General features: G+C 34.3%; 1 protein-coding gene across 11 annotated transcripts in view; it reads left to right on the top strand.

Annotated features, from left to right (window-relative positions):
- Positions 1-16,036, top strand: part of LRRC7 (leucine rich repeat containing 7) — a 560,700-nt gene that overhangs the window by 140,026 nt on the left and 404,638 nt on the right. The window contains exon 3 of one of the 11 annotated variants that reach the window (XM_058716997.1): positions 4,317-4,392. The exons of the other annotated variants lie outside the window; for them this stretch is intronic. Within the exon in view, the coding sequence (XP_058572980.1) occupies position 4,392 (1 nt within the window). The 5' untranslated portion in view covers positions 4,317-4,391. The remainder of the gene's footprint in view (positions 1-4,316; positions 4,393-16,036) is intronic. 11 annotated transcript variants of the gene reach the window in all.

Raw genomic sequence — 16,036 nt, 5'->3', positions numbered from 1 at the left:
CAGGATATCTAGAAGGCCTTAGTCTCATAGTGGAAATTCTGTTTTGCCCTCCGGTTTCTGAAAAGCCTTCATATCTGAACTTGCAGGCTCTTCTTTAAAGTCAAATGACGTACAGTGCCACTACTAAGACATCCTTTGCTCCACTCAGGTCTCACAAATCCAGTTTTAAGCGTATGGTCTCATGCTTTCTGGAAAGCCTTCCCCCTAGAATTCTTATAGGTTGATACTTGCAAGATGTGACAACAAATCCTGAGTTTGCTAAAGATACTGATGACCTTCAAAATACCTTCACTTGCTAAGGAGGGCTGTGATGAAATTCCTCCTAAAACAGACTGTGGGTATTTAAAATTTGTTTTAACCTTGTAATTCAACCTAAGTTTGTTCCCTACCACATAAGTCTTTCCTGGGTTGATATTATCAAGTTTCTGTGATAAGCAGAGTCTGTACCTCTAGCTCTGAGAACATTACTGGCATTAAATAGTTAATGACTATTAGTAATCGCATCACAGAAACACTAAGAGAACATTAACCATGAGACAGAGTTAAACTTCTTAGCCAATTCAGTATCTATTTCACAGCATTCTTGACATTTCAAACCCTCTGAATTTTCATTTATCCAGTAGTAGTTGGAAACCTATGTCTAAAATTTTAGTGTCGTCAAGAATACCCACCGTGCCCTCTCGATACGAAAGGTTAATTTTAATGAACATTTAAACACTTATATTAGGCAATATCATTTAAATATAATTGAAATGTGAAGCTGGGAGTTGTAGTGCTTAGCATCCAAATCTGGCCTGTTTACTGCATAGTCATAGCTCAAAGGCTGTACCAGTACTTGTTAAATATTACAGCCTCTATAGAGTGAGAGGCACTGGCTATAGCATAACTGAATATAGACTTGCCCCTCCCCAGGCTGTATTTTAAGTAGTAACCCATACTTTAAGGACTTTTCATATGCACTTTGCACTTTTGAGTAGCAAGTTGAAGATGCAGGTCAAATTGGGGTTAGTGCAGCTCAGACTATCAAAAGATATGGAAAGTTTGGGAAGAAAAGGGGTGTAATAAGGAGCACTAGCTAGTGATAATTAGCATCCATTTAATGCATAACACGGATTGTTTTTGTCATCATTTACATACAGTTTAGGCCCTGAGTGAGTAGGTTATATTGCAAGACTGTTGGCTGAAAAACTGGAAACCAGAAATACCACAAAATGAGTGTACCCTGAAGCAAGAAACCTTCCAAAAGACTTGCACACAATGCTTCCATATGTAAGCTCTTGCACTAAGTCTTTGAAAATGGACTTTAACCTGGGGCTCAGGCACTTAGCCAAACATACAATGCACCAACTGGGACAGTGATAGTGCTGGGAAAAAAACAAACAGAAAACAAAAAACAAAACACACACACACACACACACACACACACACTGGAAAATTCTTTCTCTTTTAAGCATTTTAAGTTATTTAGTAAAAGGTTGCCATCAAGGCTGGTATGCTAGTCTCTATTATAACCAAAGAGTTCCTTTTTTCCCCTTCAACATCAGCTTTAAAAATGTGGTTTTATCTGTAACTAAGTATATTAGGTCATTTAGAGAAGTAAAATAAAATACTGTGTTTAAAAGAGTGTGTGTCCTCCTAACATTGTTTCCATTTCCTGCTGAGTGTGCATGCCCAGGTAGCCATGGCAAGGCCCAATTCCAGTGATTTGCAAATAACAAAAGCAAATCTACTCATTCTCAAAATAACGTAACTATATATTATACTATAATAATATAATGATATAACTATTATAATAGTATAGTATAGTATACTATACTATGGGATCATATAGTGTAATAATATAACTGTAATAATAGTATTAATAATTCAGACATTTTTTTCATTATATTGAATGGGAATCTGCCTGAAGTAGAGGGACAATTTTTATTTCCAACAAAGTAGCAAGAAGGAAACAGAAAACAATAATATAATAATTTATTTTAAAGTATATATCACTTTTTTAGGCACTAGAATAGTATATTTTAAGCTTATAATTTTGCTTGTTACAATAAAACAAAATAATAGCAAAGACAGATCTCCTAAGTTGTATGCTTAGCTACTAAAAACTTACTTTACTTTATATTATTTTTTAAAAAACTATCTGTGAGACACTTAAGGTTAATTATTATCGCCGCTATACAGATAAAGAAGTTACAATAGATGATTCTAGTTTTCTAATCTAGACTCTAGACTATGTTAAATGGTATTGAATCAGACTGCATCTGTGAAATTCTACAGAATTCAGTATACTATATTGCAGGCTGTAAGCATTTCATTATGTAACCTGTAATGGTGATAGGTAAATCATTTTCAATTTTAGTATAAATGAAAAGACAAAAGTATTAAGAATAACTACAAAAATTTTTAATTTCTATTTCATTTTAATATTGCATTTATAATCAGAAAATTACTTTAGCCTAAACATATGGTTTGCTAAGCCTTATTTTAAAACCATGCATTTTATACAAGTAAATAATTGCATTAATTAAATAAACATAATCTCCAGCATTTCAATTGCTATTTATATATTTCATTACAGTTTTTATCTTCCGAAATATCTTTTAGAGTCTTAATTTCAAGAAGAGATTTTTTTGGTACCTGAATGTCACCATGTACAATAGGCTTTATTAAGCAGATCTTGAATATTTTCTTAGTCCTTTAATGCCCCTTTTCAAATTTTTTATTAGATAATTGCATTAAATAATATCAATAAAGCTTTCTTTTATGACTCCTAAAACACACCAGGCTCTGCCTGACTCTGTGTCAACTAAATCCTTCTCTGTTCCACTGATAAATGGAGGTTCCATATGATGAGGTTTTTGGGGTGACAGTGGGGTTTGTGGGGTTCATGGGGTCTGGAGCTGACAGCCAAGAAAGAATTCTTGAAGATGTCATTGGTGCAAAAACGTGATTTTATTGAAGCACGGGGATAGGACCTGTAAGTTGGAAGAGCTGCCCTGGGACCATGAGGAGACACTGGTTGTTGGGGGAGGTAAAGTCCAGGGGAAGTTTTCAGTGAGATTTTCATATGCTAAACAAGACTCCCTGTATAGTGGAGGCTTAGCTATTGTCTAGCTTAGGGTTATTTTTTCCCTCTAGCAAAGTATTAGCATTAAGACAGTAGGGAGTTCCAGGAGAAATGTTTTATTCTGCCAGCCTCAAGTGTTTGTCAATGGGCTGCAGGTTAGAAGGAAATTTCGTTTTGTCTGCCATTTCCTTCTACTTTGGTTTCCCACATCACCATTGGGGGGTGATGGAGACTTAGGTCCTGCAGGACTATGATCTCTACCACTTAGCCATTTGTTTTTCTCCTTTCCTTTGTTCTTGGGCAGCCAGGAATATCACACATATCCCACCTGGGGGTAAGGGGTAGTAGAGCCTTTGAGGCCTTTCAGCTTGCCCTAGGTTCCCTCATCACCTTATAGTCCTGACTTATACATTTAATAATTATATCGAAATTCTTGGGTTTTATAAATATGAAGCCTTTACATTAAGTATTCAAAAAAATAATTTCAAGGTGTCATTTTCTTCTTTATTTCCCCTGTCAACCATAGGTTGTAACATATCGAGTGCAAACTACAATACTAAATAAATGTGCGTATGTGCATTAATCTCATTAAAGTCACTTTAAAAAAATAAATTTGATTATTACAAATGCATATGGGTATTCTAGGCTGGGTTATTTTCATTGTACTATATCAAACACATTAAGCTATGAGTATCCACACACGTAATAAGTGCCAGTGTCAAAGCACTTTGTTTTAATGATCACTGGGAATTAGCAAATCAGGGTTGAAGGTGTAATAGTGAGAACATAAAACTTTATTCATTCAAAATAATTAGAGGAAAGGCAACTCTTACCTGTAAGAATCTAAATTATGAAATATTTTAAAAGAAATTCTGTTTCTGTAATTTTTAAAAACAAGGTAAAAATAACATTTCACATTTATTATGTAGTTATTAGGAATCAAACACACAAGGAAGAAAATCACTATACAAAGAATTTTCCTCGCAGAAACAGAATTGTTTTTAGAAGGAATATTGGACAATATTATCATTCTTTATTCCACACTGAATTTATATATTCAAAGCTCAAATATTTAAAATGGTAGTGTTTGTGGAATTATTCTGATTAAGATGTGTAATCTGACAATTAGAAAAACATCTGATTAAGCTCTTCACATTCCATTCTTGCTTATTATGTTCATTTAGATGCATTTGTCAATTTATAAGTACAGTAATTAAAACTTTTTAAATTTTCTTTTTTTTTTTTAAAGGAGCCCGCTACATGAAAAAAATGCAAGTCAAAGTGGTCACAACCTAGAAGTCTGCAGAGACAGGAATAACTAGCAAGTAGATACTATGTTATTTTACTATGCTTAAGTATATAGAATTCAGTAGTGTTCTGGGAATTTTACTCTATAATTACAAATAGCCTTGTAATTTTAAATTCATATTTAGTAGTATTTGTGTTAACTATATTACATCACAAAAATAGTTAGGAAGAAAATTGGTAACTATGGATTTCAGGAAACAGAATTTTGGTCAATAATAATGAAGTGATTTTGGTCAAAAAGATGAGTTTAAATATTGTATCTTTTCCTAGGTCTTATTTTTAGAGACCTAATTCAACAATATATTCCTTTCTGAAAAGAGTGATAATCTCCCTGTATCTTGCAACACATTCAACCACTGTATAAATGTATTAATTCCTCTCCTAAACCATTAATAGGAATTATAATACAATCATGCTTTTAAGAAAGAGAATGAAGGTACATTCACTTTTGAAGGTTACATTTTAAAATTTCAAGGTGATATCAAATGAAATCCAGACATAAAGCAGGAACTTTCCCTTCATCAGTACTCACTGACATTTTCAAGAAATGAAATAGGAGGTTCAATGATAAAAGCATGTAATGTTTGGATGAATGGATTTTAAAAAAGACTTAAGAATGTGGAAAGGGTAAATAAGATTATTTGAATGGCAACAAGAATCTTTGAAAATCTCATTGTTCCATATTAAAGTGTTTGAAGCTGATTCTTTCTCCTGAAATGCATCTTGGAGATTGTAATAGAATCAGAAAATGTTAAAACTAAACTTATTTTAGAAAGTATTTGCATCAAGTCTTTCATTGGTATGGATTAAGGAACTAAGTCTGCACTTAGAAACTGATTTTACATGTTAAAATTACACATATACACACACATAAACATATTTATATGCACATATATACATAATATACATGTATTCTTTAGGATAATAATATAATTAGTTCTTAATTTAACAGATATTTTTCAATTGATGGTGATTAAGATATGTCTGCAAAGAAAAATCTATAAGAAATTATGGCAGTATCCACAATCAAAACTTTTAGAAATTATATATGTGTTTTAATTTAAAATCCTATAGTAGTAGAAATTTCTATAATTACAGGCATCATTTAAAATTATATTTCAATTGCTTAACAGTACAGATTCCTAAAGAATTATATAAGCCAAAAAAAGTTTCTTCCCTTTCAGTCTTTTTGTTAAGGCTTTATAAATGGTAAATCATGGTTGATAAACACCTCACATACAAATTATATCAAATGTTTATACAATTGAAACCACATATTTTGATAAGAAGAATGCTAAACAATAACTCAAAAAACACTTCAGAGATAAAAAAGCATGAATGAAAGCCTAATGAATCTGGTTTATAAACTTAGACTTTTTATCTTAGGATGTCATACAGTGATACAAGCTTATACTATAAGGTGTAAGTATTTTGAAATTCAAAATTCAGACTTTTAAATAGTTCAGTTGGGCTGTCTTTGTATTAAAGGAGAGAAAATTCTGGAAATGTGTTTAGAAATGCCTTGGTAATAGCATCAATTTCAGCTCAGAAGGAAATGAAGAAGACTATAATTTAAAAGGAATTAAAGAACTTAAAAGAAGAATTATTTTTTAAAAGAAAAACATCTGGAAGATGAGAGAGTCTGGTGGTGGGAGCCCAGGAAACTGACACTTGCTGGGGAACTTAGGACTCAAACTAAAGTGATGGCATTAGAGAGAGAGAGGAGGACTTTGATTTGAAACAATAGCTTCTTCACTGCATTCTATAGGAACTTCATTTGGATGCATAGTGACCCCATTATTTGAAATCTGGAGCATTAAGAGAAGAGGAGTTTACCTTCAGTAGAGGATGTTAAAATGGTAACTTTAGTTCAGAATGTGAAGTTCAGGTGCCTGGAGCATATAGCAAAATGGGGACATCTCAGGGTTGGTGGAAATGCAGAACTGGAGGTAGGACTAGAAGATTTCTCTGAATAGACTCAGTGGTTGAAGCCACCAGGATTTCACCAGGCAGAAAACATGTACACAGTGGAAGGGTAATATTACCATAGGTATAGTTCCTAGGATCAATATTCAGTCATCAAAATTCTGCTTAGAGAAAGAGGAATCAGCCACAAAAACTGAGCAGTGGTCAGCAGTAAGAGGAAAACGGGCTTCCAGTATTTTGTTCTGTTTTTTAAAGAAACAAAAGCAGAAATATTCATAGAGGTTAGCCATGTCAAACACTGCTGAGACGCCTTGGAGGAGGATGACTGAATGAGAAAAAACTTTTAGATATCTGTCAGTGCTTGGGAACCCCATGGAGACAATCCATCTTTGGAGGCCAGATGAATTTGTGAATCCTTTCCAATATAGCACCTTTATTCTTTACCTTATCTTCTTCATATATCAATCCCAATAATAGAATTATGTTTTCCAGATTTGTCTTGCAGAGTTTCATATTTTTAACTCAGATTTGCTTATTCTCAGAATATCATCATAACTCCCTGAAACTTGATTTGAATAGCTAATTCAACTTAATGTATTTTGGTTGAAGAACTCTTTCTTACAGGGTAATCCTATCAATTATATATGGCCTATTATTATTTCATGTAGTAATCTCATAAATGATTTCCCATAGTAGGCTGACAAATACTCCATTTGCCACTGTTGGGAAAAGCCCAGTCCTTCTCCTGTGTTCCTTCTTTGCTCTCACATGACTGCCGTTCTCACAACAATTCTAACATGTCTGTCTTTCATTTCTTCCTACATGTCTTGTAGCCCCTGGAAGCCACCATTCTACTTTATCTGAATTTGACTACTCTAGAAACTTCATATAAGTGGGATCCTATGGTATTTGTACTTTTGTGATTGGCTTATTTCATTCAACATTAATGTCCTTCAGTTTTGCACATGTTGTAGCATATGTCAGAATCCTCTTCCTTTTAAGATGGAATAATATTCCATTTCATGTATATACCACATATTGTTTACCCATTCATCTATTGATGAATACTTGGGTTGCTTCCACTTTTTGACTATTGTGATTATTGCTGCTATGAACATAGGTGTGCAAATATCTCTTTAAACCCAAGCCTTCAATACTTTTGGGTATATATCCAGAAGTGGAATTGCTGGATTATATGATAATTCTGTTTTTAGTTTTCTGAGGAATTGCCATATTGTTTTCCATAGTGGCTGCACCATTTTACATTCCCACCAATGATGCAAAAATCAAGCCAGTTTTTCCACATCTGAGCTAACACCTGTTTGTGTGTGAGTGTGTGTGAGTGTGCCTGTGTGTGCGTGTGATGGTAGCCATCTTAATGGATATGAAATGATATCTTATTGTAGTTTCAATTTCCATTTATCCTTTAATGAATGCTTTAATGAGCATCTTTTCATGTGATTATTGCCTTTTGTACATCTTTGGATAAATGTCAGTTCAAATCCTTTGCCTAATTTTTAATTGAGCTGGTTTTGGTTGTTGTTATAGCCTTTTAAGATTTTCTCTTCATTTTTTTTTTTTTATTTTCAGCAATTTGATTATGATACACCCAGGGGTGGTTTTCTTTTCAGTCATTTTCCCATAGTTTACAGATTTTCCTGGGCTAGAGCTTTTCATCAAATTTGGAATATACTTAGCCATCATCTTTGTAAGTACTGTTCCAATCTCATTCTTTCTCTCTTCTTTATGGGACTTTAGTTACATAGGTCTCTCCACTGTGCCCACATTTCTCTTGTACTCTATCCTTTATTTTATATTCTTTTTCTCTCTAATTGGGTACTGTCTATTGATCTGTTTTCCAGCTCATTATCCAATTTCTAATATGATTTTTTAAAATTTTTTAATGTTTATTTATTTTTGAGAGAAAGAGACAGAGTGTGAGGGGGAGAGGGACAGCAAGAGAGGGAGACACAGAATCGGAAGCAGGTTCAGGCTCCAAGCTATCAGCACACAGCCTGTCACAGGGCTCGAACTCACTAACTGTGAGATCATGACCTGAGCCGAAGTTGGATGCTCAACTGACTGAGCCACCCAGGCGCCCTCTAATATGATTTTTAAAATATTTGTTAAATTCTGAATTTCAGAGACTATGTTTTTCAATTACAGAACATCTATTGGATCCGTTTTTATAAATTCTAATTATCTGGAGAAATTCTATTTCTATTCATCTGATCTATCATGTCAATCTTTTCCACTGTGTTCATGAACATATCAATTGTAGTTATTCTGAAGTTCTTGTCCATAATACCATGATCACCTGCACATCTATTTTTAGTGTCTGTTTATTCCCTTATACTTTGGCCATTATGAACCTACCTTTTTAAGTAATTTTTTATTAAACGTCAGACATGGAGTATGAAAACTTTTAGAGTCACCAGGTGATAATATCCTGGCAAGTAAAGCAGAAAAAAATATTCCACCTAATTTTTTTCAGGGTTAAAATGAGTAGAGGCTGAATGCTTCAGTCTGTCTCTGGTTGCTTCCTTTTCTGAAGCATAGCCCTCTAGGATTTTCAACTGAAATCTTGGAGTGTTTACTATGATTCTTGCCTCTCATGAATTTGTTGATAAGGCAGGACATTTTTCTCTGTGTTTTAGACATTTTTATCTAAAACTCTAGTGTTCTGTGTCACGAAGCATCAAAATATACCAATGACTCTCTCTCAAAGGGGAGTATACATTTAAGGTTCCTCAATTCTCCAATGTTTACATTAGGCTTTCCAGACCACCCAAAGCAGTTATCTGTCTTTCCCCAGTTGTGGCCCTCTGATCAAACTAAACCCAGATTATCAGACTCTAAATTCTATCATAGAATTGACAAATGCTTCCAGAGAAAGGAGATGAGCTGGGCATCAAAAGCTCCTTTCTTTTTGGTTCTCCCCACTTTGAAAACTTACCCAACTAACTAGTTTTGTTGCTTCCTCAGCTCTTTGAATCATTAAAGCAGATGTTTACATTTACATGGCTTTTCCAGTTTCTCTCTCTAGAAGCATTGATGCTGCCAAAAAACACTTTGTGTGCCTTGTTTTTGTGTATCATGGAAACTTGTACATGTCAACTAGCATAGATTAATGTCTTTTTTCATTTCTTCCTCTTTTTCTGTTAGAATTCTTTCTAAAGTAGACTTTTTATTTTTTTAGAGCAGTTTTAGGTTTACAGCAAAATTAAGTGGAAACTACAGAGAATTCCCATATATCACCTGACCCTGCACATGCATAGCCCCCCATACCATCAACACGCCTCACCAGAGTTGTACATTTGTTACAATCAATGTTGACATATTATTATCATCCAAAGTCCATAGTTTACATTAGGCTTCACTCCTGCTGTACATTCTGTGGATTTGGACAAATGTATGATGACATTCATCATTATAGTATTACACAGAATAGTTTCACTCCCCTAAAAATCCTCTGTCCTGCATCCCTCCTAATCCCTGACAACTGCTGACCTTTTTACATAACTACAGTTTTGCCTTTTTTAGAAAGTCATATAGTTGAAATCAAACAGTATGTAGCCTTTTCAGATTGGCTTCTTTCACTTAATAATATGCATTTATATTTCCTCAATATCTTTTTGTGGCTTGATAGATTATTTTTTCTAGCACTGAATAATATTTCATTGTACAGATGTACTGTAGTTTATTTATCCATTCATAATGTATTCTTTTTAACAGTTGTATTAGATTCTATAATATCTGGGTACGTTTTATTAAACAATCCCCTACTCGGGGATGATTTACTCTATTTCCAGTTTTTCCCTCTTAGTATAATGGTATATGAGCTAACTTGAATATATCCCCATTTATTTACTTGTGTTTCCAAGGGGGAACATACCCAGATATAAGCTTGGTAGGACATAAATACACTTTACATTTGTAAATTTGTACATATATAATTTTTAAATTATGTTATTTTACTTTTATATAGGACATAGATTTTAAATCATTTCATTGTGATAAAATACACATAACATACACATAACATAAAATTTTCCATGTTTAAGTATACAGTTCACTTGGCACTAAGTACATTAGCATTGTTGTGCATCAATGTAACTGGTATTGTCAGTTTCTTATATAGACTTCCAGAGATATCTCTCCAATATATAATAAGCCTATGTATACACACATACATATTTTTTCTTTCTTTTCCTTAGATTATGGCATTTTTTCCCCAGTAAGGAGAAAATATCAGACATAATTTCATATCTGTTTTTAGAGAACTTGCTTATTTTATTTTCATTTTTTTACAAACTCCTAAATAGCACATTGTGTGGATTTATAGAACTCCCAGTCTTTTGCTATCACAAAAAGCTACTCTAAATGATCATATGCATAGCTTATTTTGCATGTATGCAAGCTTATCATAAGAAGAGTGGAATTGCTATATACAATGTCATGCCTTTTTGTAATTTTGGTAGAATTTGTAAAATTGACCTGCATAGGGCTTATTCCAGTTTTTACCATTATCCATAATGTGGTGCACATGACTTTCTATATTTAATAGGTGAATATTGTACTCAAAGCTACAGTGATTTATAGTGTCACAGATATGTTAACATCCTTTCCCCACATTGCTACTCAGAAATAAGTCATAATCACTGTTTCCTTATTTTTATCATTCTACTGTATATAAAGTAATATCTGAATTACCTCAGGTTATACTTTCCTGACTACTAGAGAGATGAACCATTGTTTCATATGTATATTAGTCACATGCTCCTCTGCAATTTGTATATTGAGATTTTTGCCTACCTTTGTATTGTGTTGGCTTTTTCTTATCACTTTGTAACTGATCTTTTTATATTATATATATGAGCCTTTTTTTCTTTCATATATATTGCAAATATTTTCATCACCTGAGGTGTGATTTTAGTGTATGGGGAAAATACATTTTTTCTTTGCTGGTAGAATTAATTCTTTTTTGCTATAATACTTCTATAGATAATTTATGTTGGTATTTATTTCTTTAGAAGCACTTGGGAATTTCTTATAGATTATGACAGGAAGTCTGTCTTCTTGAATTATTTTATTATTTTAATCTTAATTCACTTGTGATAATGAAAGAGTTTTTACAATTATGGAACATTTTATATTTAATGTGGAATACAAAGATGATTTCAGACTTAAAAATTTGTTTTTATTTTATATGCAGAGAGCAAGTGCAAGCTGGAGGGAGGGGCAGAGGGAGAGAGAGAGACAGAAAGAGAGAGAGAGAGAGAGACAGAGAGACAGAGAGAATCTTAAGCAGGCTCTACATTCAGTGCAGAGCTCAGTGCATGGCTCAATCCCATGACCTGGGATCATGACCTGAGCCGAAATCAAGAGTTGGACACACAACAGACTAAGCCACCCAAACACCCGTAAAGATGATTTCATACTTTTATAGCAGCTATCCTGAAAATGTTATTTTATAGATAAGAGATGTCAAATAAATGAGAGATAGTAAACCTCATCTGAGACTTACTGGGTTAACAGAAAAAAAGTACCACAAAATGCCAAGATGGGGAGAAGAGTATTGATGTTTTTTGTTTCAGTTTTTCTGACACTAAATAAGTTGCCAAAAGTCCTTGGGTTCTCTCTTACTTATCTCCATGTTTTATTGGCTAGTTGCCACAAAGTTTTAGGAAGATCACTGGGAATTAAAGCTTTCTTCTTATCATTATTCATCTTATGTGATATTTAGAGTCCCCTATTCTTTTCAAGTTATGGTGTTAGATATGCACCAAGGGGTAACAAAGATGTCTACGCCATGAAGGCTGCAGGGTCTAGTGGCTGAAGTCCATGTCCTGGAGTTGAATTATCTACTTTAAAATCCAGCACTTCCACTTAAAGCTGTATAAAATAGAGCACATTCTTTAATTTTCCATTGTTTCTGTTTCCTCATTTGAAAAAAAAGACATAATAACTGCATTTGCCTCATAAGATTGTCTAGGTGTTGGGAATGAAGCAGCAAATGAAAATGACAGAACCCATTCCTTATAAATGAGGAATTTTGAGCTATTCATGTAAAATTTAAATTTGAGAACAGTATAAGAAATAGATTGGCATAAGAAGCAACAGAATACATGACGCATAGTAAGCACATAATTTGCAAATAAAGAAAAAAAGAAACAAACAGAAGAAACAGACTTAAATATGGAGAACAACCTGGTGGTTGCCAGAGGGAAGGTGGGTAAGAGGATGGGTAAAATTGGTGAAGGAGATTGAGTACACTTATTGTGATGAGCACTGAGTAACGAGTAGAATTGTTGAGTCATTATATTGAATGAAACTAGTATAACATTGTATATTAATTATACTTGAATTAAAAACCCCCCAAAATCAATAAATAACAAAATAAAAATAAAACAAAAATAAAATAAGTGTTTGAGTCAATAAATATAAACCAAATTAAATTTATTTCAAAGGAGAGCATATTTAAAGCAGAATTTGTATTCAAAACTTAACCTATTCTAAACTATTTTGAAAAAAGTTTTCATTTATAGTTTGTAAAGGAAAATATAACGTTAGAAAATTATACCCCAAAAAGGACAAATTTATGTTATTTTTAAATAGGATTGATTTATTCAACCAATATTTATTGAGCATATACTACAAGCTTAACCCTATTCTAAGTGCTGGGGTTACAGCAATAAATAAAATATGAAATCCACATTCTCTTGAGTGTGTGCGTCTTGCACAAAGGAGTGATCGTTTAGGCCTATGAATTTGGAAGACAAATCCTGAGAATTGTGCGACATATGGATTGGAATAGGGAGAAACAGGAGATGTAGGAATCACTCAAGAGGCCATGTCTCTTTTGAGGTGAGAAGTCAGAGATCTATACTTATAAATGGCAGAGAGACTTACAAAAATTATACAATAATGTTACTGAATTTTTGTAAATAAAATCATTTCAATGTACAATGAGGATTTGCTATTTTTAAATAAATCCTCTTCAACTGTTTTCACAAATAATTATGTATTCCTTTATTTGGTTTATATATTTGGTTCCCTTAAAAATGTAGTAAGCCTATACTACAAAACAAAACAAAACGAAACAAAAACAAAAAACAAAAAACTAACCTAAACCACCTCCAAGTCAACATCTTACTGAAAGTGTATCAGTCATGTTTGCTAGAAATTTAAAATAATTTAATATGGTTTATTTGAGAATAACCTAAAATTGAAAACCAGCTGTTACAGACTACAGGTGGCATCTATAGGGACAGATATTTAAAATATAAAGGATGAAATTGATGCCATCATTCTTTAAATCCTATAATATCTGTATATAACTTAGATGTCAAAAAGTTTTGAATATTATGAGAGGAAAGAAGTCACTAAATGCTGGGGTAAGCCACAAAACAGTGATCGTAGGAGAGGGAAACTATAGGGAAGCAGTGAAGTTGATACAAATCGTACTTGACTGTCAAGGCCACGATAAGCAGAGAGAGACTATGACCAGGTGCATACCCCAGGCTCCTGGCCAGATGTGTGCTGCTCTGGGGATCTCTGCATGACCCCCTGAGGGGTTCTGATGCCAGGTGAATGAGTTCCCAGTGCTGCCATGTCTGTCTGACTTTATTCCTAATTATCTGTGCTGAACGAAGAGCCCACTTCCTACCTGTGGTCTGGTTGAGTACTTTTTAGCTGGAATTTAGAAACTGAGTTGAGTTGTTTAAAGCATAGCTGGAGCAATAAACCTAGAGAGGAGAGGAAGGGCAGAAGGGAGAGAACATGACATTTATTGAGTAACTTTTATGTAGTCCAAGTACATTTATACACATATTTTCTCACTTAGCCCTCATGATATCTCTATAAGAGAGTTGAGGAACTGAGCTGCAGAGACGTTAGTTAAGTGACTTTTCACGGTTACCACAGTTAACTAAAGGGATAATCAGCATCACAGTCTATTTCTATATGACTCAAAGGACCATTCCCTTTCTACTGTATTGCCAGCAAGAAAGTTTGCATGAGAGAAATTGGATGGAGAGAACATCATAAAATTTTATAACCATTATAAAACTGTGTAGAGTCATAGGTTTATGAAATAGAAATGGAACAAGTCCTTCTTAAAGCAACAACAATGGGACAATGACAGTGGCAGTAAGCATTGAAGCATTGAATGTGGTACCTCTGGTCATAGTGTGAAGGGTAAACTGGTGGGGATCATGGAGGTAGAAGAATGTCTATTGGGAGCAGCCATACAATATCCAGAGACCAATACCTAGTGGGTTTCTGAAATATAGGACAGAGATCTGAGCTAAATATTTGGATTCAGAAGGTTTTACTATGAAGATGGGGACTAAAGCCAAGAGTGTACATGAGATTTCCCAAGAAAAAGTACAAAGCAAAGTAAGAGGAGTACTGAAAGAAAAACTTGAGTTAAAACCAAAAGCAAAAATGGGAAATGCTTAAAGAAGTAGGAAGATAACCAGGGTAAAGCAGTTACATGTAAGCAAGAGTATAAAGAATGCTAAGGGAAAGACAATGATCAACAGTTAGAAAAAAACTACAAGGTTTAAGGGTTCATGGAATCTGGCGGTTAAGATATTGTTGAGGACCTGTGGAGGACTTTATAATTCTGTAGAATAAGGAATCAAATGTGTCATAGATTGGGCTCCTTGGAAATGGGATCTAAGGATAAGGATAAGGATTATTGGAGAGTGTTGAGTAGAAAGAGAAATTAACTACATTGAGGTGGTAACAGAGGCTTCGACAGAGCCTATTTGTAGCACTGGAGCTGGGGAAGCCCTTCATAATTATGCCAAAGTGAGAAAAGGTGGCTGGGTTTTTAAACCAGCATGCACCAGTTATCAGAGGAGTATAACCTGGGCAAGATAATCCACTTCAGTAAAAGGCAGTGCCAGAGAGGAATGCACCTGTGAGCCATTAACAGGAAGCCTTCCAGCAGCTGGGAGAATGAATGGTTCCATCCACAACCGGATCTGGGTTGGGCAGCCACCTCACAGCATCGGAGAAGAGAGTGGGGAAAGGAATAGGAAGTGCTAAGCTTCTATTTTATTTTATTTTTTAAATGTTTATTATTTATTTTTGAGAGAGAGAGAGAGAGCATGAGCAGGGAAGGGGCAGAGAGAGAGAGAGGGAGACAGGCTCCAGGCTCTGAGCTGTCATCACAGAGCCCGACACGGGGCTCAAACCCACGAACCGTGAGATCATGACCTGAGCCGAAGTTGGACGCTCAACCGACTGAGCCACCCAGGTGCCCCTAAGTTTCTATTTTAAATACTTTTTTCTAAGAGATTTTTATTATTTCAGACATTAATGCTCTCTTCCTTTTTCTTTCCCGCCACCATCTTCTTGCCAGCTAACTCCTTTATTGCTAGGTTTTCTTCTTAGATGCTTCATTTACTCACATGACCTTCAATTAAGTGGCTCTCTTTTCTTTCACTGTTCTTCACTGTTACTCTTGGTCTATCCTGTACCATATGAGCAGGAGTAAGTTTAGAGGATCCTTATAGCACGTCCATTAATACATGTTATGTGAAAAATAACCATATTGTACAGAATTGCTTTTTCTAGATCAATTACCCTTACAAAGGAGGTTTTCCATGGAAGCTCTAAGTTAAGGAGTTTGGAAATTACAAATCAAGACTTGATGTATCACTGTAAGACCCTGTATTGAAGAGTCTGGTTTTACATATTTCATGTGGGGCTTTACATTTCCTT

Source organism: Neofelis nebulosa, chromosome 2 (assembly GCF_028018385.1).
Source record: "Neofelis nebulosa isolate mNeoNeb1 chromosome 2, mNeoNeb1.pri, whole genome shotgun sequence".
Taxonomy (NCBI): Eukaryota; Metazoa; Chordata; class Mammalia; order Carnivora; family Felidae; genus Neofelis; species Neofelis nebulosa.
Note: the sequence above shows the minus strand (reverse complement) of the source record. Positions and strands in the feature narration are given on the sequence as shown.